This window comes from Stigmatopora nigra, chromosome 17 (assembly GCF_051989575.1).
Source record: "Stigmatopora nigra isolate UIUO_SnigA chromosome 17, RoL_Snig_1.1, whole genome shotgun sequence".
Lineage (NCBI taxonomy): Eukaryota > Metazoa > Chordata > Actinopteri > Syngnathiformes > Syngnathidae > Stigmatopora > Stigmatopora nigra.
Window position 1 is genome coordinate 9,380,233 of NC_135524.1, and position 18,477 is coordinate 9,398,709.

Sequence of the window (18,477 nt, forward strand, 5' to 3'; positions counted from 1 at the left end):
CCCACTTCTATTTTTTTATTTTTCTGTTTTTTTAAATACAAACCAGCTAAGAAGCGGCCCGGTGGTGCGTGTGGCTAACTAACCCATCGGCCTCATAGCTCTGGAGTCCTGTGTTCAAATCCAGGTCGGTACAACTGTATGGAGTTTGCATGTTCTTCCTGGGCTTGCGTGGGTTTCCTCCTAGTACTCCGGTTTGCTCCCACATTCCAAAAACATGCATGGTAAGCTGATTGGGCAGTCAAAATTGCCCCTAGGTATGGTTGTGAGTGTGTATGGTTATCTGTCTCCTTGTGCCCTGCGATTGGCTGACCACCAATTCAGGGTGTCCCCCACCTTTGTCCCGGAGTCAGCTGGGATAGGCTCCAGCACCCCTCGCCACCCTAATGAGGATACAGCGGTTCAAAAAATGAGATGAGATGAGACAAGAACCACTTTAGAATAACCCGAACTTCAGTTGGGTGACGTAGGCAGTATGAGTGTTCAATATGCTTCGCGAAATGTCGCCATCTAGTGTACAGTTACTATAGTACATTTTTGGCCCATTGTGCATGCAAAGTAGTTGACGGAAGGAAGCCAATTTCTTTGTTTGCCTTTTGTCGCGGCCGCGCGCTCACGTGACTCACCTGTGTGCAGGTGTGCCCAACTTGGCTTGTAACAGCACCTGGCGACGTCGTGGTCCACACAATACAACTGACTCCGGGTTTTAAAGACTGTCAACTCTGGATTAAAAAAAAAAAAAAGAACATTTTCGCATCTGGCGATCCTGCCAGCTGGAACAGGGGGCGATTTAGACAGATATATTTGCTATTTTCAACAGGAACGAAGGCTGCTTTTTTCGACATTATGGCAAATGCACCCAACGGTGAAGTCATCATGGAGGAGTTTTTCCAAGCGGTAAGTCTCCAGCTGAGCAAGTTTCTTGTCTTATTTTGCCTCCGGCTGGCTGACAACTTCGGTTTGATTACAGGTAGGCGAACTAAGGACTCTCATACAAAAGATGTCTTGTCAAGTAGAAGAAATGGAGAAAAAACAAACTGGTATTCTTGCTTCCTCAAACCCTGACAAGAGTAAGAGGTCATTTTGTGTTTGTCACCACAATTTTGCTCCATCTCAATTATTTATCATCCAAATTCAAAGGCTTTTTGAAAGCAATAGCTACTTGCTTGCAATATGATTCACTTTTTATTGTCCTACGAGTCAGGCAAACATCCAACAAAGTATAATTGAAGCAACTTGCACTGTAATAATAATGATAATAATAATAATAATTTAACTGTGCTTTTCTCAGAATGCAGAGATGAGCTGGAGCTGTTGAACAACAAAATCCAGATTGATGCAAAAGTGTTCCAAGCAATGTTAAAAAGTGGGTGCATGTTTTGGTTTATGGAGAAAAATACCTCTTTAATATCTCTTTTTATATCTAGAAACTACATTTTCATTTTGACACTTTTTGTAACCTGAATATTTCATACTTGGGTAAGTTGAGGTACCACTGTATATATTTTGTTATCGTAGACATACTTACACATACATCCAATTATGTTTATATAACACTTACAACAAGCTAGACGGTTTTAAAAAAAATGTTATAGTTGTTCCCAAAAACTTAAATTTTAAGCAAATACGGCTCCTTATTTTGTGTCGACAAGACCAACACCCCGGCAGCTCCTGTACAGCAGTTTTATTTTCCTCCATGACTAACTACTATGAAGACCCGAATAATCGTATGCCTACGATTATTTTTTCAACTCAAATTTTCGCATGCCTACGATTCTTATTCGGGTGCCTACGATTATTAATTTTTGCCTCAATTAAGTCCGTGCAACAGCAACATTGTTCTATGTCATTAACTTTCTATGTGTAAAGCACACGTGCTGTTTTTACTAACGTACTAGTAAGAACGTGCAAATGCCACTGGTAGACGACACTTTTTTTTGCCATTTCTGTGTCAGATGAAAGACACCGTAACAAAAGCCAGACACAGTTTGAAGAAAAGAGTCATGAATGCAAGTAAAACCATTGAAGAAAAATGAAAAGGCTGGCTAATACCCACAAATATTATCACTACAAAGTACACTTGTAGACTTTTGTTGCTTCATATGATATTTCTTTATGTATCTGAAACTGATGTTTAACAGTTTGAATTGAGCCATTTATTTGGACTGACAGAAAAGTTGATTATTTCTTTACAGTAGCTTATGTAATCGATCATCATGACTTTAATTTGTAGCTAATTGTGGAATTTAAACATATTATTTTGTTACATGCTACTAGTAAACTGTTGATTAAAATAATAATGATTGTTCTTGTTATGATTTTATAATAAATATTCCATCATAGCTTTAATTCTATGCATCAAATCTGTTTGGACACTAATTATCCTAATAATCCTATCCCTAAAAAATACACTAATTATTATTCCGGTGCCTACTATTATTAATTCATTTGGAATTTTCCACTCCCTACTATTATTCCAGTGCCTACTATTATTCGGGTCTTCATAGTATGGGTTTTGACAGGACTTATTGGAACTAGGCCCATTCAAGTAAATAAAAAGAAAATTGTTATTTGCCCAGTGAGGGCACTGAGAATACAGACACAGGAACACAAGAAATACATTTTAGACATAAATAAATAGGTAATAAATAAGTTACTAAATAAATAAATAGGCATGTTGCTGAAAAAATAAATCATGGAGTCGAGTTATAGTTTAATGAGTAGCAAATTTGACATTTTGGAATAACTTTATAAAGAGAACACTTAAATTATATCCTAATATTTAGATGTATCTGTAGATCACTGAACTCCCATATAAAAGATATCATATTGGTTAGTATTGTAGATTGCAGTATGGCTTTTAGAGTTTACATTACGTTATTGTCGCTGTTTTGGGTTTAAATGCATTATTGTTCACAATTATGTGAACAGTGTTTTGCACCTCTTCATATTCTTTCATTGCTTTTTAAATTGACCATTAATTTTTTTAGCAAATACAATAGCAAAACAAAGAAACCGAGGCCTGTGACAAATCACCAGACACACTACTAAACTATACAAACACTTCACCCTGCCTGTCATCTCTTTTTCATCATTTCTCATTATTAAAACATCTACTTTTTATGTTTTTCACTAGCATTGCGGGATGGTTTCACTGTGGATTGTGGCGATAGTACCTCAGTCATGCAACGTATAAAGAAAAATCAGGTGAGTAGTCTTTTTAATTGTGTATTTTAGAGATATCCCAGATTCTCCATCGTCATTATCATCATGTCAGAAATTGGGCCTAATCACATCATTGTCATAGGATCAGAATTGGATTAAAAAAAACAGGTAGATTTATTTTTAAGTATTAACTCATTGGCTGCCATTGTAAACAATTGACATCCAATTCGTTTTGAGTGGTGGCATCATTGGATCGTGACAGGTGCCTTAGTCGTACTCAATTGGACGTCTATGGCCATATGTGGCATTGAAACAATGCAAGCCTTTACAATTGAAATTTATTTGTTTTCTGCAACTGCTTATGACAGTGAAAGAGTGAAGGGCTACAAACAACAAAATAATCTTGGGGTAAAAAACAGATATTCAATACAGTATTGTTCTGTATTTTTACAGCAGTGAAACAAACTACAAAACAACGGGCATAAAAGTGAAGAAAATTACGATTAAAAAGAATTTTTCAAAAAGTATAGTCACTATGATAGAATTTTGGATAGCCTAGTGGAAATTTCCATCATGACACCTATGAGTTAGGGGCGCGTCATATACCATGACACGCCCATTTCTTTGTTCACACCTTCCCGCCTAAAGTTTGTACCTAGGTCACATGACCCTTTGTTAATAAAACTAGCTTAACTGTTGGGGGTAGCTAGGGATTCGAACTGGTCAGGCTGGGGGATGGACACATCCCCCAGTGCTGGCTACTCTGACCCCCTCCTTCAGCTGAAGTCTGATAAATTGTCATCATGACCGACTCTGTGTGCTTCCTCTGATCCGAAGTTATTGAATGCATATGGATTCGATCCAACACGCTTATCCTCACAAGGGTTGTGCGGTGTGCAGGAGCCTATTCCAACTGAATTCAGGCACCACTTTAATGTTGGATAGGTTTGTTCAAATTGGGGAAATAATTTGGATCAGCTATTTTCATCATGGTATTTTTTCCTCCTTAACACATTTCGGAGACATCTGATTGGGACTAGCTTATCCGAAAAATTCAAGTCACTTGAACTCAACTTGTGTACAAAAATATGGGATCAGGACATCCCTAGTTTATTTATGAAACTGTTGAACAAAACACAACAATTCAGTAGTCAACACATCCCAATAATATCTTGAATTTGATTTTTGTTGTCCCCCGTGCCAGCACACACACCTGACGCGCTGCTTTTCTGAGCTCATGACAAGCCACTACAACACACAAGTAGCCTTCAAAGAGAAATGCAAAACCCGCATTCAGAGACAGCTGCAGATTGGTAAGTCTGAGACATTTCTCTATTTTTTCTAGTTGTCTTTCCTTGCATATTTGAAAGGGGAAAAATGGATGAACATACATTTCAGGGTTTTATGGTACCTCTTAGAGGTGAGATCCATTGCCCCAGCCCGAACCCGGCCCAACCCCACCAATCGGGCCTAAAATTTCAATCATTTCTTCAGGTTCAGGTTGGGTCAGGCCTTGTCTATCTCCAGGGACGCCAGGTCATAAAAATGACTGACCTTCATACCAAAAAATCTGTCCAGTAAAATGGAAGCCGATCCAAATTGCAACCTCTTGTTCAAGCAAGATTTTACCAAAAGTAGTGCAATATTTAATCAACCTGTCCAATGAATTGTTTCCTATCTCGAGTCTCCAGATAATGCAGTCTCTGTCACTTGCCCAATACAGTCTTGCCTCAATTATCGTGACTCAATTTATCGCAAATTCAATTCTTTTTTCTACTATTAATTATTTTTTTCTATTTTAAGTTCATAAAAATGTGAAAATCCATGCTGAAACTCGCAAGCAGAAGCCACTCCCCTGTCTTCCACTTGCTACTAGTACTCGGCACTGAAAAAGAAAAAAATGGTAGCCAAAATAATCCTACTTTGCGGCCATGTCGGGTATACATTAACCACGATATTCGAGGGATTACTTTATTGTGATCCTTCACCACTTTGCAGCTTCAACATGTTTTCATGTTTTTTTTAATCTTAAGTATAAAAAGAAAGTTCATAAAAATGTCAAAAGTCACGCTGGAACTCGCAAGTGGAAGACACTTCACACTTGTTTGTGTACTTGTATTTCTGTATAGGCACGAAAACAGTATGGTAGGAATAATAAGGGTGATCCTACTTCGCTGTTTTTCAATTATCACGGCCATGTCTGGTCTACATTATCCGTGATATTCGAGGGATTACTGTGAAGGGTTAATTTATTGTGGTCTTTTCACAGTGGACAAAGTGCCAACGGATGAGGAGTTGGAGGAGATGCTCAACTGCCACAATGTGACCGTTTTCATATCTGATGTCAGTTACATGTTGTCTACGCATGGACCTCACTTTATGTTCATTTAGTTTTGGTTTGTCAGTATAAAAATCAAACTGCTTATGGTGTATATTGTACACATTAAAAAAACTTCACAAATCAAAAAATACTTCCCGAAATGGCTGACAAAATGACCAAAGCATGTATTTGCTTTGGTCACTTTTTTTAGGGCCAGTGAGAACATGCAAACTCCATACTGGTATAGCGACCTGGATTTGAACCCAGGTCTAATTTGTCATAGATTCATGATTTTTTTTTTCAAATAGCAAAATGCCAATTAGTCAATGATTTTAAGAGAGTAGTGACATGTGTTGGGATGGGGGGTGGATTTTTCCAGGTCTAGTGCCTTCAACTCTTCATGTTTTCCAGATTGTCGAATCTGGCGCTTGTATTTCGGGCAAGGCTCTGAATGAGATTAAATCTCGTCATGAGGACATCATTCGCTTAGAGGCAAGTATCACAGAGCTCCACAACGTCTTGGGCGACATGGCTTTGCTTCTGGAAAGTCAGGTATGAATGACGTCTTATTTTTTTGTAAATATCTACCCATCTAACTGGCTTCAACATCTCTTCAAAACTATATAATTGTCCGCCAGGGGGAGTTGAAGAACATCATAGAAAAGAATGTGGCGAGTGCTGCAGTATATGTGGAGGAGTCCAAAGAAGAGACGCACAAAGCAGTGACATATAAGAAAAATCCTTACAAGATAGTGTCTCTGCCGAAATTCTTCAAGTCCTTCAGGAGGCAAACTTCGGATGTTACACGCACAAGTCCAACAAACCCCACCACCCGAGAGCACAATGGCAGAACTCCAAATGCTAAATGAATTTTGACTGCAGGATGAATTGCATTGTCTAAAATGCAAACTACATGTTTTTAACTTATGTAAGAATGGCAGATTTAAACTGAAATATACTTTGCGCAATTTTCTTATGACACCATACGTAATGAATTCCAAAATAAGCCTTTGATATTCACAGACTTCTTCCGAGGACAATTGAAAATGCATGTGCAGATGACTGTTTGCTAGAAGACTGCAGACTCCCTAAATCAATCTTTGTCTTTCTCTCTCCAATAGGTGGCCTGAAAACACTAAAACTTTAATGAGTCTTCTCAACGTCTTCCACTTTACAGTGTTTAATCGTGTAGGTCCCTTTAGCCAGTAACATCCTCTGCCATTTGCCTTTACCAATAAATTTCAACACTGTGTATGACTCATCAGATTTTTTGTTTCATCTTATTTCTGCCCCAGTATACTGTATAATACTTTACTGTGTGATGGGAAATGGAATCCTTCCAAATGTAATACAAGCAGTCCAGTAATTCAGTTTAAAACGCGTTATCTGACTTGTATCTGCATTATGGGAATGCTGCCATGTTGAACTCAATGACTCCTCTGCCTTCTCATTTCAGTGTCCTGGATAAGATTCCACTGCACCCTTTCCTGTATGCTGATAGCTCACCTTTATAAACTGGGAGCAAAAGATGAGAAAGATAATGTCATTTAAAGAATGTGGAAAGAGACATTACATTATTTTGGATTTGCAAAAAGAACCACACGCAAGCTAATATAAAACCTGGTTTCTTTATTTGTGGCGTCAAGGTGGTGGGACGCACAGCAAATTGATTTGGCCACAACTTAGAAGAACTGAAGTTATCTACACATGTTGAATGAATCAGTAGATTAGTGGCCTGTTTGTCACCTTGAGTTGACGAGTCATTCTTCAGAGCAAATGTGGGCCTTTCAAGACCCAAATGTACTCTTGTTGGAATGGACTGTAAAAATGAATGTCCCTCTGGATGGGAAGTGAGTAAGGACACAGTCTCTCTTGGGTTTGCCTCTCAGGAGCTCACTTCTTCACTTTGCCTTGAGCAGCCACAGCTTCCATGGCCTTCCTCACGGTCTCTTCATCACCCAAGAAGGCCATGGGTTTAATGGGTTTTAGGTTTGCATCCAGCTCGTACACAATAGGAATACCCGTTGGCAGGTTCAGCTCCATGATGGCAGCATCAGACATGCCTGTGAAAGCGCATGCCGCAAAGTTTGTATTAATGCAGAAATTAAAATGTTACTAAATTCCAAGTGATTTATGCAATTGTTTTTAATGTAATTAATCGCTACATTTCTAACTGTCCGTACGTTCATGATATCGGAAATATGATTTGATGCAACTTTTCCCCATTGAACAATACCCCGGGTTTCACACAGTGACCATATTTTGTTTTTTGAATTCCTTACAGAAATCAACATTGGATTAAGTGACCTTTAAGTGTGGACCTGGTAGCATTCTGCATGTGCAAGTCTGTCTGGCCACTCCACAAAAGCTTTCAAGATAAAGGTCGCAACTGTAACGGGAACCAGGCTCATGACCCTCTCCTGTTCCTGATCCCCCAGCTGCTATTTATATACAACATGTGCACTGTAAGTGAGTGTCTGGCTTTGTTTGTGTGCATGCTATTTTGTCATCCAGACTCAGTGTGTTTCTCAAGTGTTTTTTTTTCTTTACGCTTACGTTCAAGGTGCTTGACAATTCCTCGCAGGCTGTTGCCATGGGGTGCAATGATGACATTTTAACCCTAACCCCTAACCCCAACCCTAACCCTAACCCTTACCTTCAAGGTGCTTGACAATTCCTCGCAGGCTGTTTCCATGGGCTGCAATGATGACATTTTTTCCGGCTTTGATTTCGGGAGCAATGACCTCGTTCCAGAAAGGTAGGGCGCGAGCAATTGTGTCTTTCAAAGACTCGCACGTTGGCAGCTCACCGGGCTTCAGGTTCTTGTATCGCCTGGACTATAGGTTAGTTAAAGTTCCAGCAAAAGTTAAACACCAATTTCAACGTTAGTTTAAATTTTCTGTTTGATCACCTCACTGATGATAGAGTGGTAAGAGTGGTCCTTTTCCATGGGTGGAGGTGGGATGTCAAAGGAACGGCGCCAGATCTTCACCTGCTCCTCACCGTGCTTGGCGGCCGTTTCTGCCTTATTGAGACCGGTGAGGCCTCCGTAATGGCGCTCGTTGAGACGCCACGTACGGATCACCGGTAGCCACATCTGGTCCGTGCCCTCCATGATGGTCCACAAGGTTTTGACGGCGCGTTTGAGCACGGAGGTGTAGCAGATGTCGAACTTGAGGCCTGCATCTTTGATGGCCTTGGCTCCCCTCGTAGCTTCCTCCACTCCCTTCTCGCTCAGATCAGCATCGAACCAGCCGCAAAAACGGTTCTCTTGGTTCCAGGCACTCTCCCCGTGACGAACAATAACAAGGCGATGAGCGGCGGCCATGTTAGACCAAGTTTATGTGACCCTCAGTTCTTCTAAGTTGTCGACACACTCTGGCTGAACCAAAGTAAGGTCAGCTTGACATTCCGTTCTGTTTTTATAGTGGCATGAGCATAGGCACCATGTAACTGGCAAGCCCCACCTCCCTTGCACCCATGAGAGCCCTTCACGTGGCCAATAAGAGGAGATGCCTGGTGTGCTCCCAGCGAAGGCCAAAGGTTAGGCATGAGCCAAAATAGTAACATGACTTTTAAAGTGAGGTGTTCCGCTCTAGACATTAGACTTACAGCACAGAAAATTGAGATTTCTCACATCCATAGTGAACTTTTTACCTCTGGTGTTAAGTGCCCGTTAAGTTGAAGCAAAGTTTCGGCCTTGGGCTGGTGAACATTATAGATGATAATAATTGCTGCAAAATTATTTTTACGTGTAATAATGCAACATGTTGCAGAAATGGGTTACAAAGAAACAATTAGAAAACCTACAAAGTAATGTAAAAGCTTTTTACAAACCTAATGCTAAGCTGTGACACAGTTTACAAAAAATACTGAAAACTTACATTTGTTTCAGTATATTTTCATTTCTATTGCTGAATGAAAGCAATGTGTCATATTGAAAATTGTCTTTATTTCTTTCATTTAGTTTTAAGAAAATATGCCATACAGATTTACACAGGGCCTGGAACAAAATTGTACCAAAAATTAATTTGTCTCACTAAGTATATCTATTTTAATTTTAGTTTCAGCTGATAAGATTAATAATTGAACACTATTGCAATTTATTTCAACTCCAACTGTTAAATCTTTTGCACGTTTACAAAAGAGAAACTTGCTGAGTTAAACTGCATGCTTAGAGCTTTTGCGTTGTTAACAACCCCTAAAAAATTCTAAAAATGTACATCAGATTCTGATAAATATGAGTAAAAGTGAATGGTTGTCCGTCTCATTGTGCCCTGCGATCGACTGGCCACCGATTCAGGGTGTCCTCCGCTTCCGCCAATAATTAATCACTTTTCAGCATAAAAATAAATATATACCTCAAAAGTTAAACTCAAAATATATTTGTGGAAATACTATATTCCAATAATTTTCTACCAATTATTTATTGCGGATTTCTGGTCCTACAGCACTGTTAACTTCAACAACAATAAATGTAGCGGATTTTTCAATAAAATATTGACGATAAATTAGCATCAATCATCAAGAGTAGATTTCAAGGAACTTCTCTCGCTCTACATGTGGTTTCCAAGTGTAAGAGTGAACTGAGTCATGTGCACTATCACGCCTGAAAGGTTTCAGTATATAAGCAGATGTTTGCCTGCCCCCCACTGTTCAAATGTAATATAACCTGGTGTTGTAACTCAACCGGTCAGTTTGATGTCATTAATGTGGAAGACAAATGAACCGCTGTGGCCTGTTCAAGTTAACAAGAGGCACCAGGCAGGGGAACACCCTGAATTGGTGCCCAACCAATCGCAGGGCACATCGGACAGACAACCATTCACGCTCACATTCATACCTAAGGACAATTTAGTGCAACCAGTCAATTTGCATGTTTTTGGGATATGGGAGGAAACCGTAGTACCTGGAGAGAAAATCCGCCCAAGCCCAGGGAGAACAAGTTAAAGTCCACTTAGTGAGAACACAGTGGGAATCAAACCCTTGACCCCAGAACTGTGATGCCGACACGTTAACCATTCAGCTGCCAGGAAAACAACCACATAATATGAAAAGACAGAAGAAGCATGGGTTCAATTTGATGATGTTTATTAAGCAAATGCTGCTGGGAAATTGCTTATGTGTAAGGTCACGCACGGGCCTGCAAACAGTAGCACCTCATAAACTTCAGTATATTTCAATTCAAGTTAGTTTACATTGCAAATGCAAGACCGAAATGCCCCTGAGCGCTCGTACAGAATTTCTTTGCATTTGCGCTTAGCATTCATAAGCATGTTTAAGGCTACAACTTTCACAGGCTTTGTCGAGAACTCCACGTTAGTTGTTTGTCTGGCCCGTCGTCATTCGCTGCTGCAGGTGTGTTGTTTCATTTTGGCTGAGTTGCTATGGTCACGTCAGGTATAAGGCTACTTAAACACAACATGTTCACATGTGCAAAAGCCCTCCGCCCCAATTAACCCCCAACCATCCACCCTCATTGCCTAGCCATATTCTATATTATGAATCCTTTATCATACAGTGCCTTCTCTTTTGGTCATACATACATCTGAGAGGAAAGTGCCCTCCCCTCCGGCCCCTGAGCCAAAGCATGCAAAGCCCCGCCCACCCCCGAAAACACAAGCTCGTCAGTGATCAGTAGCTAGAACGGAAGAAGAATTGTCTCGGTGGCTCACTCCTCACAGCGTCTGCAAACATGCATTTCTAACATTTGTAGCATTTGGCTTCTCTCTAAGGTTTGTGTGTTATATAATGTGGCTCTAGCTGTATGGTATTTTCTTATGTTAGTTCTGCTTGATTGCTTTTCATCACGGGAATTGCTCATAGAGCCTCAGTCGCCCTCAGTCACCTGCTTGATGGATTGACTGGAGTGCTTCTCCGTCTTCAGGGTGGAGACTGACTTTTCCTGCAGCATTTCCTCCATTTCCGTAACAGTCTCGGTAACCGTGATGGACTTGGTGACCTGCTGCAAGCCGTCTTCCCCAGTAGTAATGGTCTCCACCGTTTTGGTGATCACCACCTTCTGGCTGCCGTCGTCCTTGACAGGGCTCTCGTCCACGCCGTTGATGATCACTTGGTTGGCCTTTTCCTCTTCCTTGAGGTCGCTCTTGTCCACATCACCATTCATTGCCACATCTTTTGTCTTCTTGGCGTCTTCAGTAGGTTCAGACATTTGGCTAGGTTTCGTAGTTTCCGTCGTAGGAGATCCCGCCTTTGGCGACTCTCGTTCTGCGGATTCTGACTTAGGGGACTCGGCTTTTGGGGAGATGACCTTTGGGGATTCAGATTGCGGAGATGCAGCTTTTGGGGAGTCTGTTTTGGGCGACATAAGTTTTAGAGACTCTGATTTAGGGGACTGAGATTGCGGTGACGCAGCCTTGGGGGAGTCCGCTTTGGGTGACATGAGTTTTAGAGACTCTGATTTAGGGGACTCAGGTTTGGGGGAGATGACCTTTGGGGATTCAGATTGCGGTGACGCAGCCTTGGGGGAGTCTGCTTTGGGCGCAATGAGTTTTAGAGACTCTGATGTAGGGGACTCAGGTTTGGGGGAGGTCGTCAACTTTGGAGACTCTGATTTAGGTGAAGTAGCCTTTGGTGAGTCTTCTTTAGGTGATGCAAGTTTGGGAGTTTCCGATTTAGGGGACTCTGCTTTTGGGGAGGTTATTTTCGCTGAGTCTTCCTTGAGGGTTGCAGGCTTGGGAGATTCGGATTTAGGGGACTCTGATTTAGGTGATGCAGACTTGGGGGAAACGGACTTGGGAGAGAGAGGTTTTGGTAATTCCATCTTGGGTGAACCAGCTTTTGGGGATTCTGACTTTGGGGAAATTGATTTTGGAGACTCTGTCTTGGGGGAGGTAGCCTTTGGGGAGCTAGCCTTTGGTGATTCAGACTTTGGGGAAATTGATTTTGGAGACTCTGTCTTGGGGGATGTAGCCTTTGGGGATTCAGATTTGGGGGAAATTGCTTTTGGAGACTCTGTCTTGGGGGAAGTAGCCTTTGGTGATTCTGACTTTGGGGAACTTGATTTTGGAAACTCTGTCTTGGGGGAGATAGCCTTTGGTGATTCAGACTTTGGGGAAATTGATTTGGGAGACTCTGTCTTGGGGGAGCTAGCCTTTGGGGAAATTGCTTTTGGAGACTCTGTCTTGGGGGAGCTAGCCTTTGGGGAAATTGCTTTTGGAGACTCTGTTTTGGGGGAGCTAGCCTTTGGGGAAATTGCTTTTGGAGACTCTGTCTTGGGGGAGCTAGCCTTTGGGGAAGTTGCTTTTGGAGACTCTATCCTGGGTGAAGCAGACTTTAAGGAAACTGCTTTTGGGGATTCAGACTGTGGAGAAGCAGTTTTGGGGGATTCTGATTTAGGAGAAGCATCTTTGGGTGATCCAGGTTTTAGAGAATCTGGTTTGGTTAGTTCAGTTTTAACAATTTCGTCTTTTTTGGCTTCAGTTGTTGCAGCTTCTGTTTTCTGAACTCCTAATTTGGCGACTATTGTCTCTGCAATGATGTCATCAATTTTGACCTTGTCATCTTTTTCTCCTTCATCTTCATCCTCATTTTCCCCCTCATCGTCTTCATCTTTGTCTTCATCCTCTTCGGCATCAGCTTCATCTTCTCCCTCGCTGGCTTCATCTCCTACTTCCTCATCTTCTTCCTCTCCGGTGTCCATTTTCTCAGGAATCGCTTTGGACTCCTGAGATTTGGAGGAAAGGACAGTTTCCTCCACTACCTCCATGACATCATCTGCTTCCTCATCTCCTTTGCTCTCCTCATCCTCCTCGCCTTCAATTTCCTCTAGATCTTCTTCCTCATCGTCACCCTCTTCATCATCCTCATCGTCATCCTCTTCATCACCTTCATCGTCCACCTTTTCTGGTGCCTTGGAACTGACTTTTGCGTCGGTTGAAGCTACGACTTCCTCTTCCTCTGCTCCATCGTCCTCGTCACCTTCATCTTCTTCCTCGCCTGCGCTGCCTTCGAGGGTGGCCGAGAGCTCTTGGGCAATCTGATCTAGGGCATCTTCCATGATGGCCTTTTCATCCTCGACCCTGGTCTCCTCAATGATCTCTTCCACAAATTTATGCTGCACCTTCATTCTGGGTGGTTCGGATTTGGTCAATGAAATTCTTGAGGATGAGGCATCGGGACGATGGGAGAATGTGCTGAAGTGGGTCTCCTCACCCTCCAGGAGTTTCCTGATGAAAAGAAAAAGTAGTACATGACAAGGATGCCTTTTCCCAAATGTATATATTGACAATAAGCATGATTAATGAAAAAGAAATCAGTTTCTTTCCTTTTTACAACGCTAATTTTATAATTACCATTATTTTATGCTAATTGTGCTAATGGTTTCAGTCAAATCAATGCAATTAATTTCCATTCAATTAATTAAATGCACAGTATTATTTACCAATTATTCGTTTAATTGAATTCTTCCTAATTATAGCAGACTAGTTTTCTATACTCTTCAATACAAAAACATTATTACATACGGTTTACCAATGTGTAATTAGTGATATAATAACACTAAATAAAAATTAGGTACACATAAAAGCTTGCAAATGCCAATCTATGGTTTTCCCATTTGTTACATTTTGCAAAATGTCTTCTAGAAATAGTTGCTAACGTCATTTCCCCACGCCCCAGATTTTAAAGAACACAGAAAAGTGAATAATTAGGGTTTTTTTATGTTAAGAAAGAATTTTAAATTTCTTAGTAATATTAACACAATATGGTAATGTTTTGGAGTAACATTTTTGGACATGTGTCTTAATTGGTCTAGCTTGCAGAAAAGACCAAAGAAATTACTTATTTTAACAAAGATTTGTAAACTTGCAAACTTTGGAAATGTGCACTATTTTACTGATACGACTATTAATGTCCTACATCTTGACTAGATGTGTGGTATGTTTCAAGTGCCACGATGCATATGCCTGTGTTCTTCCTATGTAATTTTGTTTTTACATGTATGAATACATCACTTATAATTTGAACAATTAGGCAGTCGTCGAATTGCAACCGCTGTGAGTTGCCTTTGTTCGACTTTACGACTGAATATGTTGTGAAGCATGTTTACGATATTGCAGTGCGAGTGTTTCGCATGACAGTTGTTTACGCTGCATATTAAAAAGCAAATCAGGAGATTATGCACTTCACTTTCTCACTGCTTTCTATATCAGCAATGAGAAGACTGATATATAATGATCATAATGAAGACACATGCTGTATCAAAAAATGAAGGTATGAGGCTTCAACTATATCCCACACCTGTAATTGTTCACCAACCAAATTTAAACAAAACTATTGAACTGTTATGCAGTAATGCGTATGATTTCCAATCTCTCTTTGCTCTCTTCAAATTTGTACATGAAGCGCATTTTACCTGTATGCGGCAATCTCAATGTCCAGGGCCATCTTGACATTGAGCAGGTCCTGGTACTCGCGCAAATGACGTGCCATCTCCCATTTTGTGTTCTTGAGCTCATTGTCCAGCTGGTGGATGTTTTCCTAGAAAAGAGATATTTGATTATTTGCTCGGCTTTCAAGTTGACAGAAATGAATGCAATGATGTTGACTATATTTTTATGCCTGCAGACTGAGTTTATATTCTGGTCAGGTATTCGGATTTCTATACACCCCCGCCCTGGAGGAGCTGCAGTGTGATGTAAGGACGTAGCCAGTGAGGGCATCCCGCCATGATTCTTACTCAGCAAAAATGTGTGCAGAGAGAGAGAGAGAGAGAGAGTAAGGATGAGAGACTCTAATGCAGTCATTTTTGTCAACTCATTCAGGTGACTTTGAAAGGAGAACGTTACTGCAAAGAAAATGAGGATAATAAAACATTCCCAGGAAAGATTGCTTTGTATTTAGATAACACTTTATAAGGGGGGGGGGGCATAACTTGTCCTTCCCAGTAAACACAGCGACTCGATTGTTTTCAACAAATTTGCATTCATTTAGCTATAAATGAATAAAGTATGAATATTGTAGTTTATATGAAATGCACCGGATGGCGGCGGTGTTACCTGCAAGCCACCCAGGTCGCTGTTATGGCGGTCCTCGATATCGCCCAGCTGTCTCTCCAGGGAGTCTCTGGTGCCACGCACGGACTCCAGTTCCAGCGTCTTGGACTGCAGCTGGCGCCGGTAATCGCTGATCTCGTCGCGTGCATTCTTGATGGCGCCCTTGTTCTGCTCGGACGCTTCGTTGAGCTTGGCGTAGTGGCACATGAACCAGCTCTCCACTTGCTGCAGGTTCTGGTCGGAATGGCCCTCTAGCTCGCTGCGGATCTCGCGCAGAGCCTCGGTGATGTCAGCCCGCTGCGGGTCCCTCCTCTCCACGTTCACCTGAGACGCCTGGATGTGGCCCAGAAGCTCACTTACTTCCTCCTCGTGGTTGTTGCGGATGAAGGCGATCTCGTCCTGCAGCGACTGCACTTTCTTCTCCAGTTCGGACTTGAGCAGCTCCGAGTCACTCGTGTCCTTTTTGAGGACGCGGATGATGGCCTCGGCGTCCTCTCGAAGGCGCGCCTCCTCGTCCAGGCGCTCCCCGAGCCGCTGGACGTCATCTTCTAGGTGGTCGCCGTCCAGCTGGATTTGAGCCTTGTCCCGGTGGATCTGCTCGAGAGTGGCGCGCAGCTCCTGCAGTTCCTGGTCAAATAAGTCACCCAGCTGCGAGCGGGACACCTGCTGTGTCCTCAGGGCCCGGATCTCGTCCTCGATCTGCTTGTTCTGCTGCTCCAGGTAGTGCACTTTGTCGATGTACACGGCAAAACGGTCATTCAGACCCTGCAGTTGCTCCTTCTCGTTGGACCGCCGGGTGGAGTCGGCGCTCAGGAGGGCACTTTGGTTCATCTCCAAGGTGTCCATGCGCTTGTTGACGCTCCTCCTAGTGCCGGAAGCCGGGCTGGCCCGGGACCACGTCTGAGAGCGGAATCCAAGGGTGGAGGGGCAGCCGGCCGAGCGGCCGTAGCCGAAGCCGCTCGCCCTGCTGTCCGGAACTCTCCGAAAGGGGCTCCCGATGGCGTCCATCTGCTCAAGTGTGTGGTAACGAATAAGAGAATAAGGACAATGTGGGTGTGAGAGAGGAGTGTGTAGGTATGCGTGCCTATGCAGATGTGAGGGGTGAATGGCTTTCACAGCGACTACCACCTCATCCCGATGCACTTTTTATATGGGCAGCGTTGGCACGCTCGGCAGGCAACCTGCTGCTTCCCTGCGGGGAGGGGAGAGAGATTCTTCCATCAAAACCTCTCCTATTGGCGAATCACGAGCACGTGACTACGTGTCTGTATCTCTTTTTTGCCATGACAAGTATTTTCATATCTAAATATCCCATTAAGGAGCTGCACACGAATAATTACTATGGGTCAATGATTGATATTTCTGCGCAAGATAACGTGCTATGCAGCCAAATGCTTATTTTCTTTTGCTAAAAACAACTTTGTGTTGGTGTAAGCCTGTAAGGTATAACAAAAAAGTGGAAAGTCATCCTGCAGGCATAGAGGGAAAAATAAGTAAACCATCCAGTTATTATTACATCTTAAATATGCAGCACAATTGTTGTGCTTTGTGTTGACCATCCAGTTATTATTACATCTTAAATATGCAGCACAATTGTTGTGCTTTTTGTTGGAATACTGATTAATACATTGTACAATTGCAATTGATCGGACACTCTAAAATTGCCTCTCGGTATGAGTGTGAGCGTGAATGTTTTTTGTCTACTTGTGCCCTGTGATTGGCTACCCGCCAATTCAGGGTGTGCCCTGCCTAATGGACATAGTACCATGGGATAGGTTGCAGCACCCCCACAACCTTAGTGAGGATACAGCAGTTCAGAAAATGAGATGAGATGAGAAAATTACGGTTCAGCAGGTAGGGACCACCCTGGATAGGTTGCCAGCCAATTGTAAGGCACAATCAGATGGTCCTTTCTAGGGGCAATTTAGAGTGTTCGATCAGCCTTTTGGGCAAGTGGTGGGAGGGAACCTGCAAACCCAGAGAAAACCCACCCACACAGGCCCAGAGTTAACATGCAAACTCCACACAGGAAAGTCGGGACCCACCAGGGATTGTACCTGCAATCCGAGAGTTTGCAAAGTGGACATACTAATCTCTCCCCCAACGAGCCACCAATCTGGGAATGAGTCATTTATTATTCGCATGACATATCTTCACGAGGTTGCTAAATCCTATCCTGTATGCAATCAGACTAGCAATCATTTAGATTTACAGGGCAAAAAAACTCAAGACACTTTCAGATCAGTTTAAAATTTTATTCCGTTAGTATTCAAGAAAGCAAGTGAATAACTACTGCGCTATTTTTACACATTTGTTCGTTTTTTTTGTGTGAAACCTACTGTCTTAAAGTCTATAGTTTAATGTAATGTTTGCATAGGTGCTCATTTGAGGATTTAAAAATAAATATGAAAAAACGTGGCCCTGAAGACGAGATGTTAGTGTTTCATTTTCACAGTTCTGAGATTGAGGGTTTGATCCATGGTCTGGAATTTCCTTTTGTAGTGTTCTCATGTTCTTCCAGGCTTATGTGGGTTTTCTCTGGATACTCCAGATTCCCGCCACATCAAAAAAAACATGCAACATAGGCTAGTTGAACACTCTAAATTGCCCATAGTTATTAGTGTAGTCCTGAATGGTTGTCTAGCTCCTTGTGTCCTGCGATTGGCTGCCAAACAATTCAGGGTGTTTCCCGCTTGGTGCCCGTAGTTGGCTGAGATAAGCTCCAGCATCCCCCGCAATCCTTATGAGGATAAGCGGTACGGAAAATGAATGAATGAAAGAATATGCAAAAGATTCAGAAAAGAGCAGTAATATACATGATGACCATGCATTAAATCATACTGCCACCAAGCGGGAATCCCACGGTTGCCCACACTGAAGTCAGAAAATGAATTTATCGATACAAAAAATTCCATAGAATGGAATTAATTCCAGCTTTTTCAGAAGTTAACATATTCTCTTTTCCCCCAGTCCTTTATA

The 18,477-nt window shown here is 42.1% G+C and overlaps 3 protein-coding genes across 3 annotated transcripts; 1 reads left to right on the top strand and 2 right to left on the bottom strand.

The window, feature by feature from the left end:
• The first annotated feature begins 564 nt into the window (after positions 1-564).
• LOC144210950 (syntaxin-2-like) lies at positions 565-6,743 on the top strand. The gene is made up of 8 exons (XM_077737924.1): positions 565-894; positions 968-1,067; positions 1,289-1,363; positions 3,134-3,204; positions 4,367-4,475; positions 5,432-5,505; positions 5,894-6,034; positions 6,121-6,743. The coding sequence occupies exons 1-8, from the start codon at positions 844-846 to the stop codon at positions 6,349-6,351; spliced, it is 852 nt and encodes a 283-aa protein (XP_077594050.1). The 5' UTR covers positions 565-843; the 3' UTR covers positions 6,352-6,743.
• A 353-nt stretch (positions 6,744-7,096) lies between these two features.
• Positions 7,097-8,879, bottom strand: pgam2 (phosphoglycerate mutase 2 (muscle)). The gene is made up of 3 exons (XM_077737925.1): positions 8,394-8,879; positions 8,139-8,319; positions 7,097-7,545 (listed from the first exon to the last, which is right to left on the bottom strand). The coding sequence occupies exons 1-3, from the start codon at positions 8,808-8,810 to the stop codon at positions 7,376-7,378; spliced, it is 768 nt and encodes a 255-aa protein (XP_077594051.1). The 5' UTR covers positions 8,811-8,879; the 3' UTR covers positions 7,097-7,375.
• Positions 8,880-10,556: 1,677 nt separating this feature from the next.
• On the bottom strand, positions 10,557-16,643 carry nefma (neurofilament medium chain a). Its single transcript, XM_077737448.1, has 3 exons — positions 15,502-16,643; positions 14,859-14,983; positions 10,557-13,671 (listed from the first exon to the last, which is right to left on the bottom strand). Exons 1-3 carry the CDS (start codon positions 16,504-16,506, stop codon positions 11,313-11,315), a joined length of 3,489 nt encoding a protein of 1,162 aa, XP_077593574.1. The 5' UTR covers positions 16,507-16,643; the 3' UTR covers positions 10,557-11,312.
• Positions 16,644-18,477: the final 1,834 nt, after the last annotated feature.

Bases quoted from the DNA above. Each gene is read 5' to 3' on its own strand.
- LOC144210950 (XM_077737924.1), top strand. From the start codon at position 844: ATGGCAAATGCACCCAACGGTGAAGTCATCATGGAGGAGTTTTTCCAA. The intron at 1,068-1,288 runs GTAAGAGGTCAT...TGCTTTTCTCAG, and splicing joins TTCCTCAAACCCTGACAAGA to AATGCAGAGATGAGCTGGAG. The intron at 1,364-3,133 runs GTGGGTGCATGT...GTTTTTCACTAG, and splicing joins GTTCCAAGCAATGTTAAAAA to CATTGCGGGATGGTTTCACT.
- nefma (XM_077737448.1), bottom strand. From the start codon at position 16,506: ATGGACGCCATCGGGAGCCCCTTTCGGAGAGTTCCGGACAGCAGGGCG. The intron at 14,984-15,501 runs GTAACACCGCCG...TCTCTTTTCTAG, and splicing joins GCGACCTGGGTGGCTTGCAG to GAAAACATCCACCAGCTGGA. The intron at 13,672-14,858 runs GTAAAATGCGCT...TCTTTTCATCAG, and splicing joins ATTGAGATTGCCGCATACAG to GAAACTCCTGGAGGGTGAGG.
- pgam2 (XM_077737925.1), bottom strand. From the start codon at position 8,810: ATGGCCGCCGCTCATCGCCTTGTTATTGTTCGTCACGGGGAGAGTGCC. The intron at 8,320-8,393 runs GTGATCAAACAG...ACTAACCTATAG, and splicing joins ACCACTCTATCATCAGTGAG to TCCAGGCGATACAAGAACCT. The intron at 7,546-8,138 runs GTAAGGGTTAGG...GCGCTTTCACAG, and splicing joins AATTGTCAAGCACCTTGAAG to GCATGTCTGATGCTGCCATC.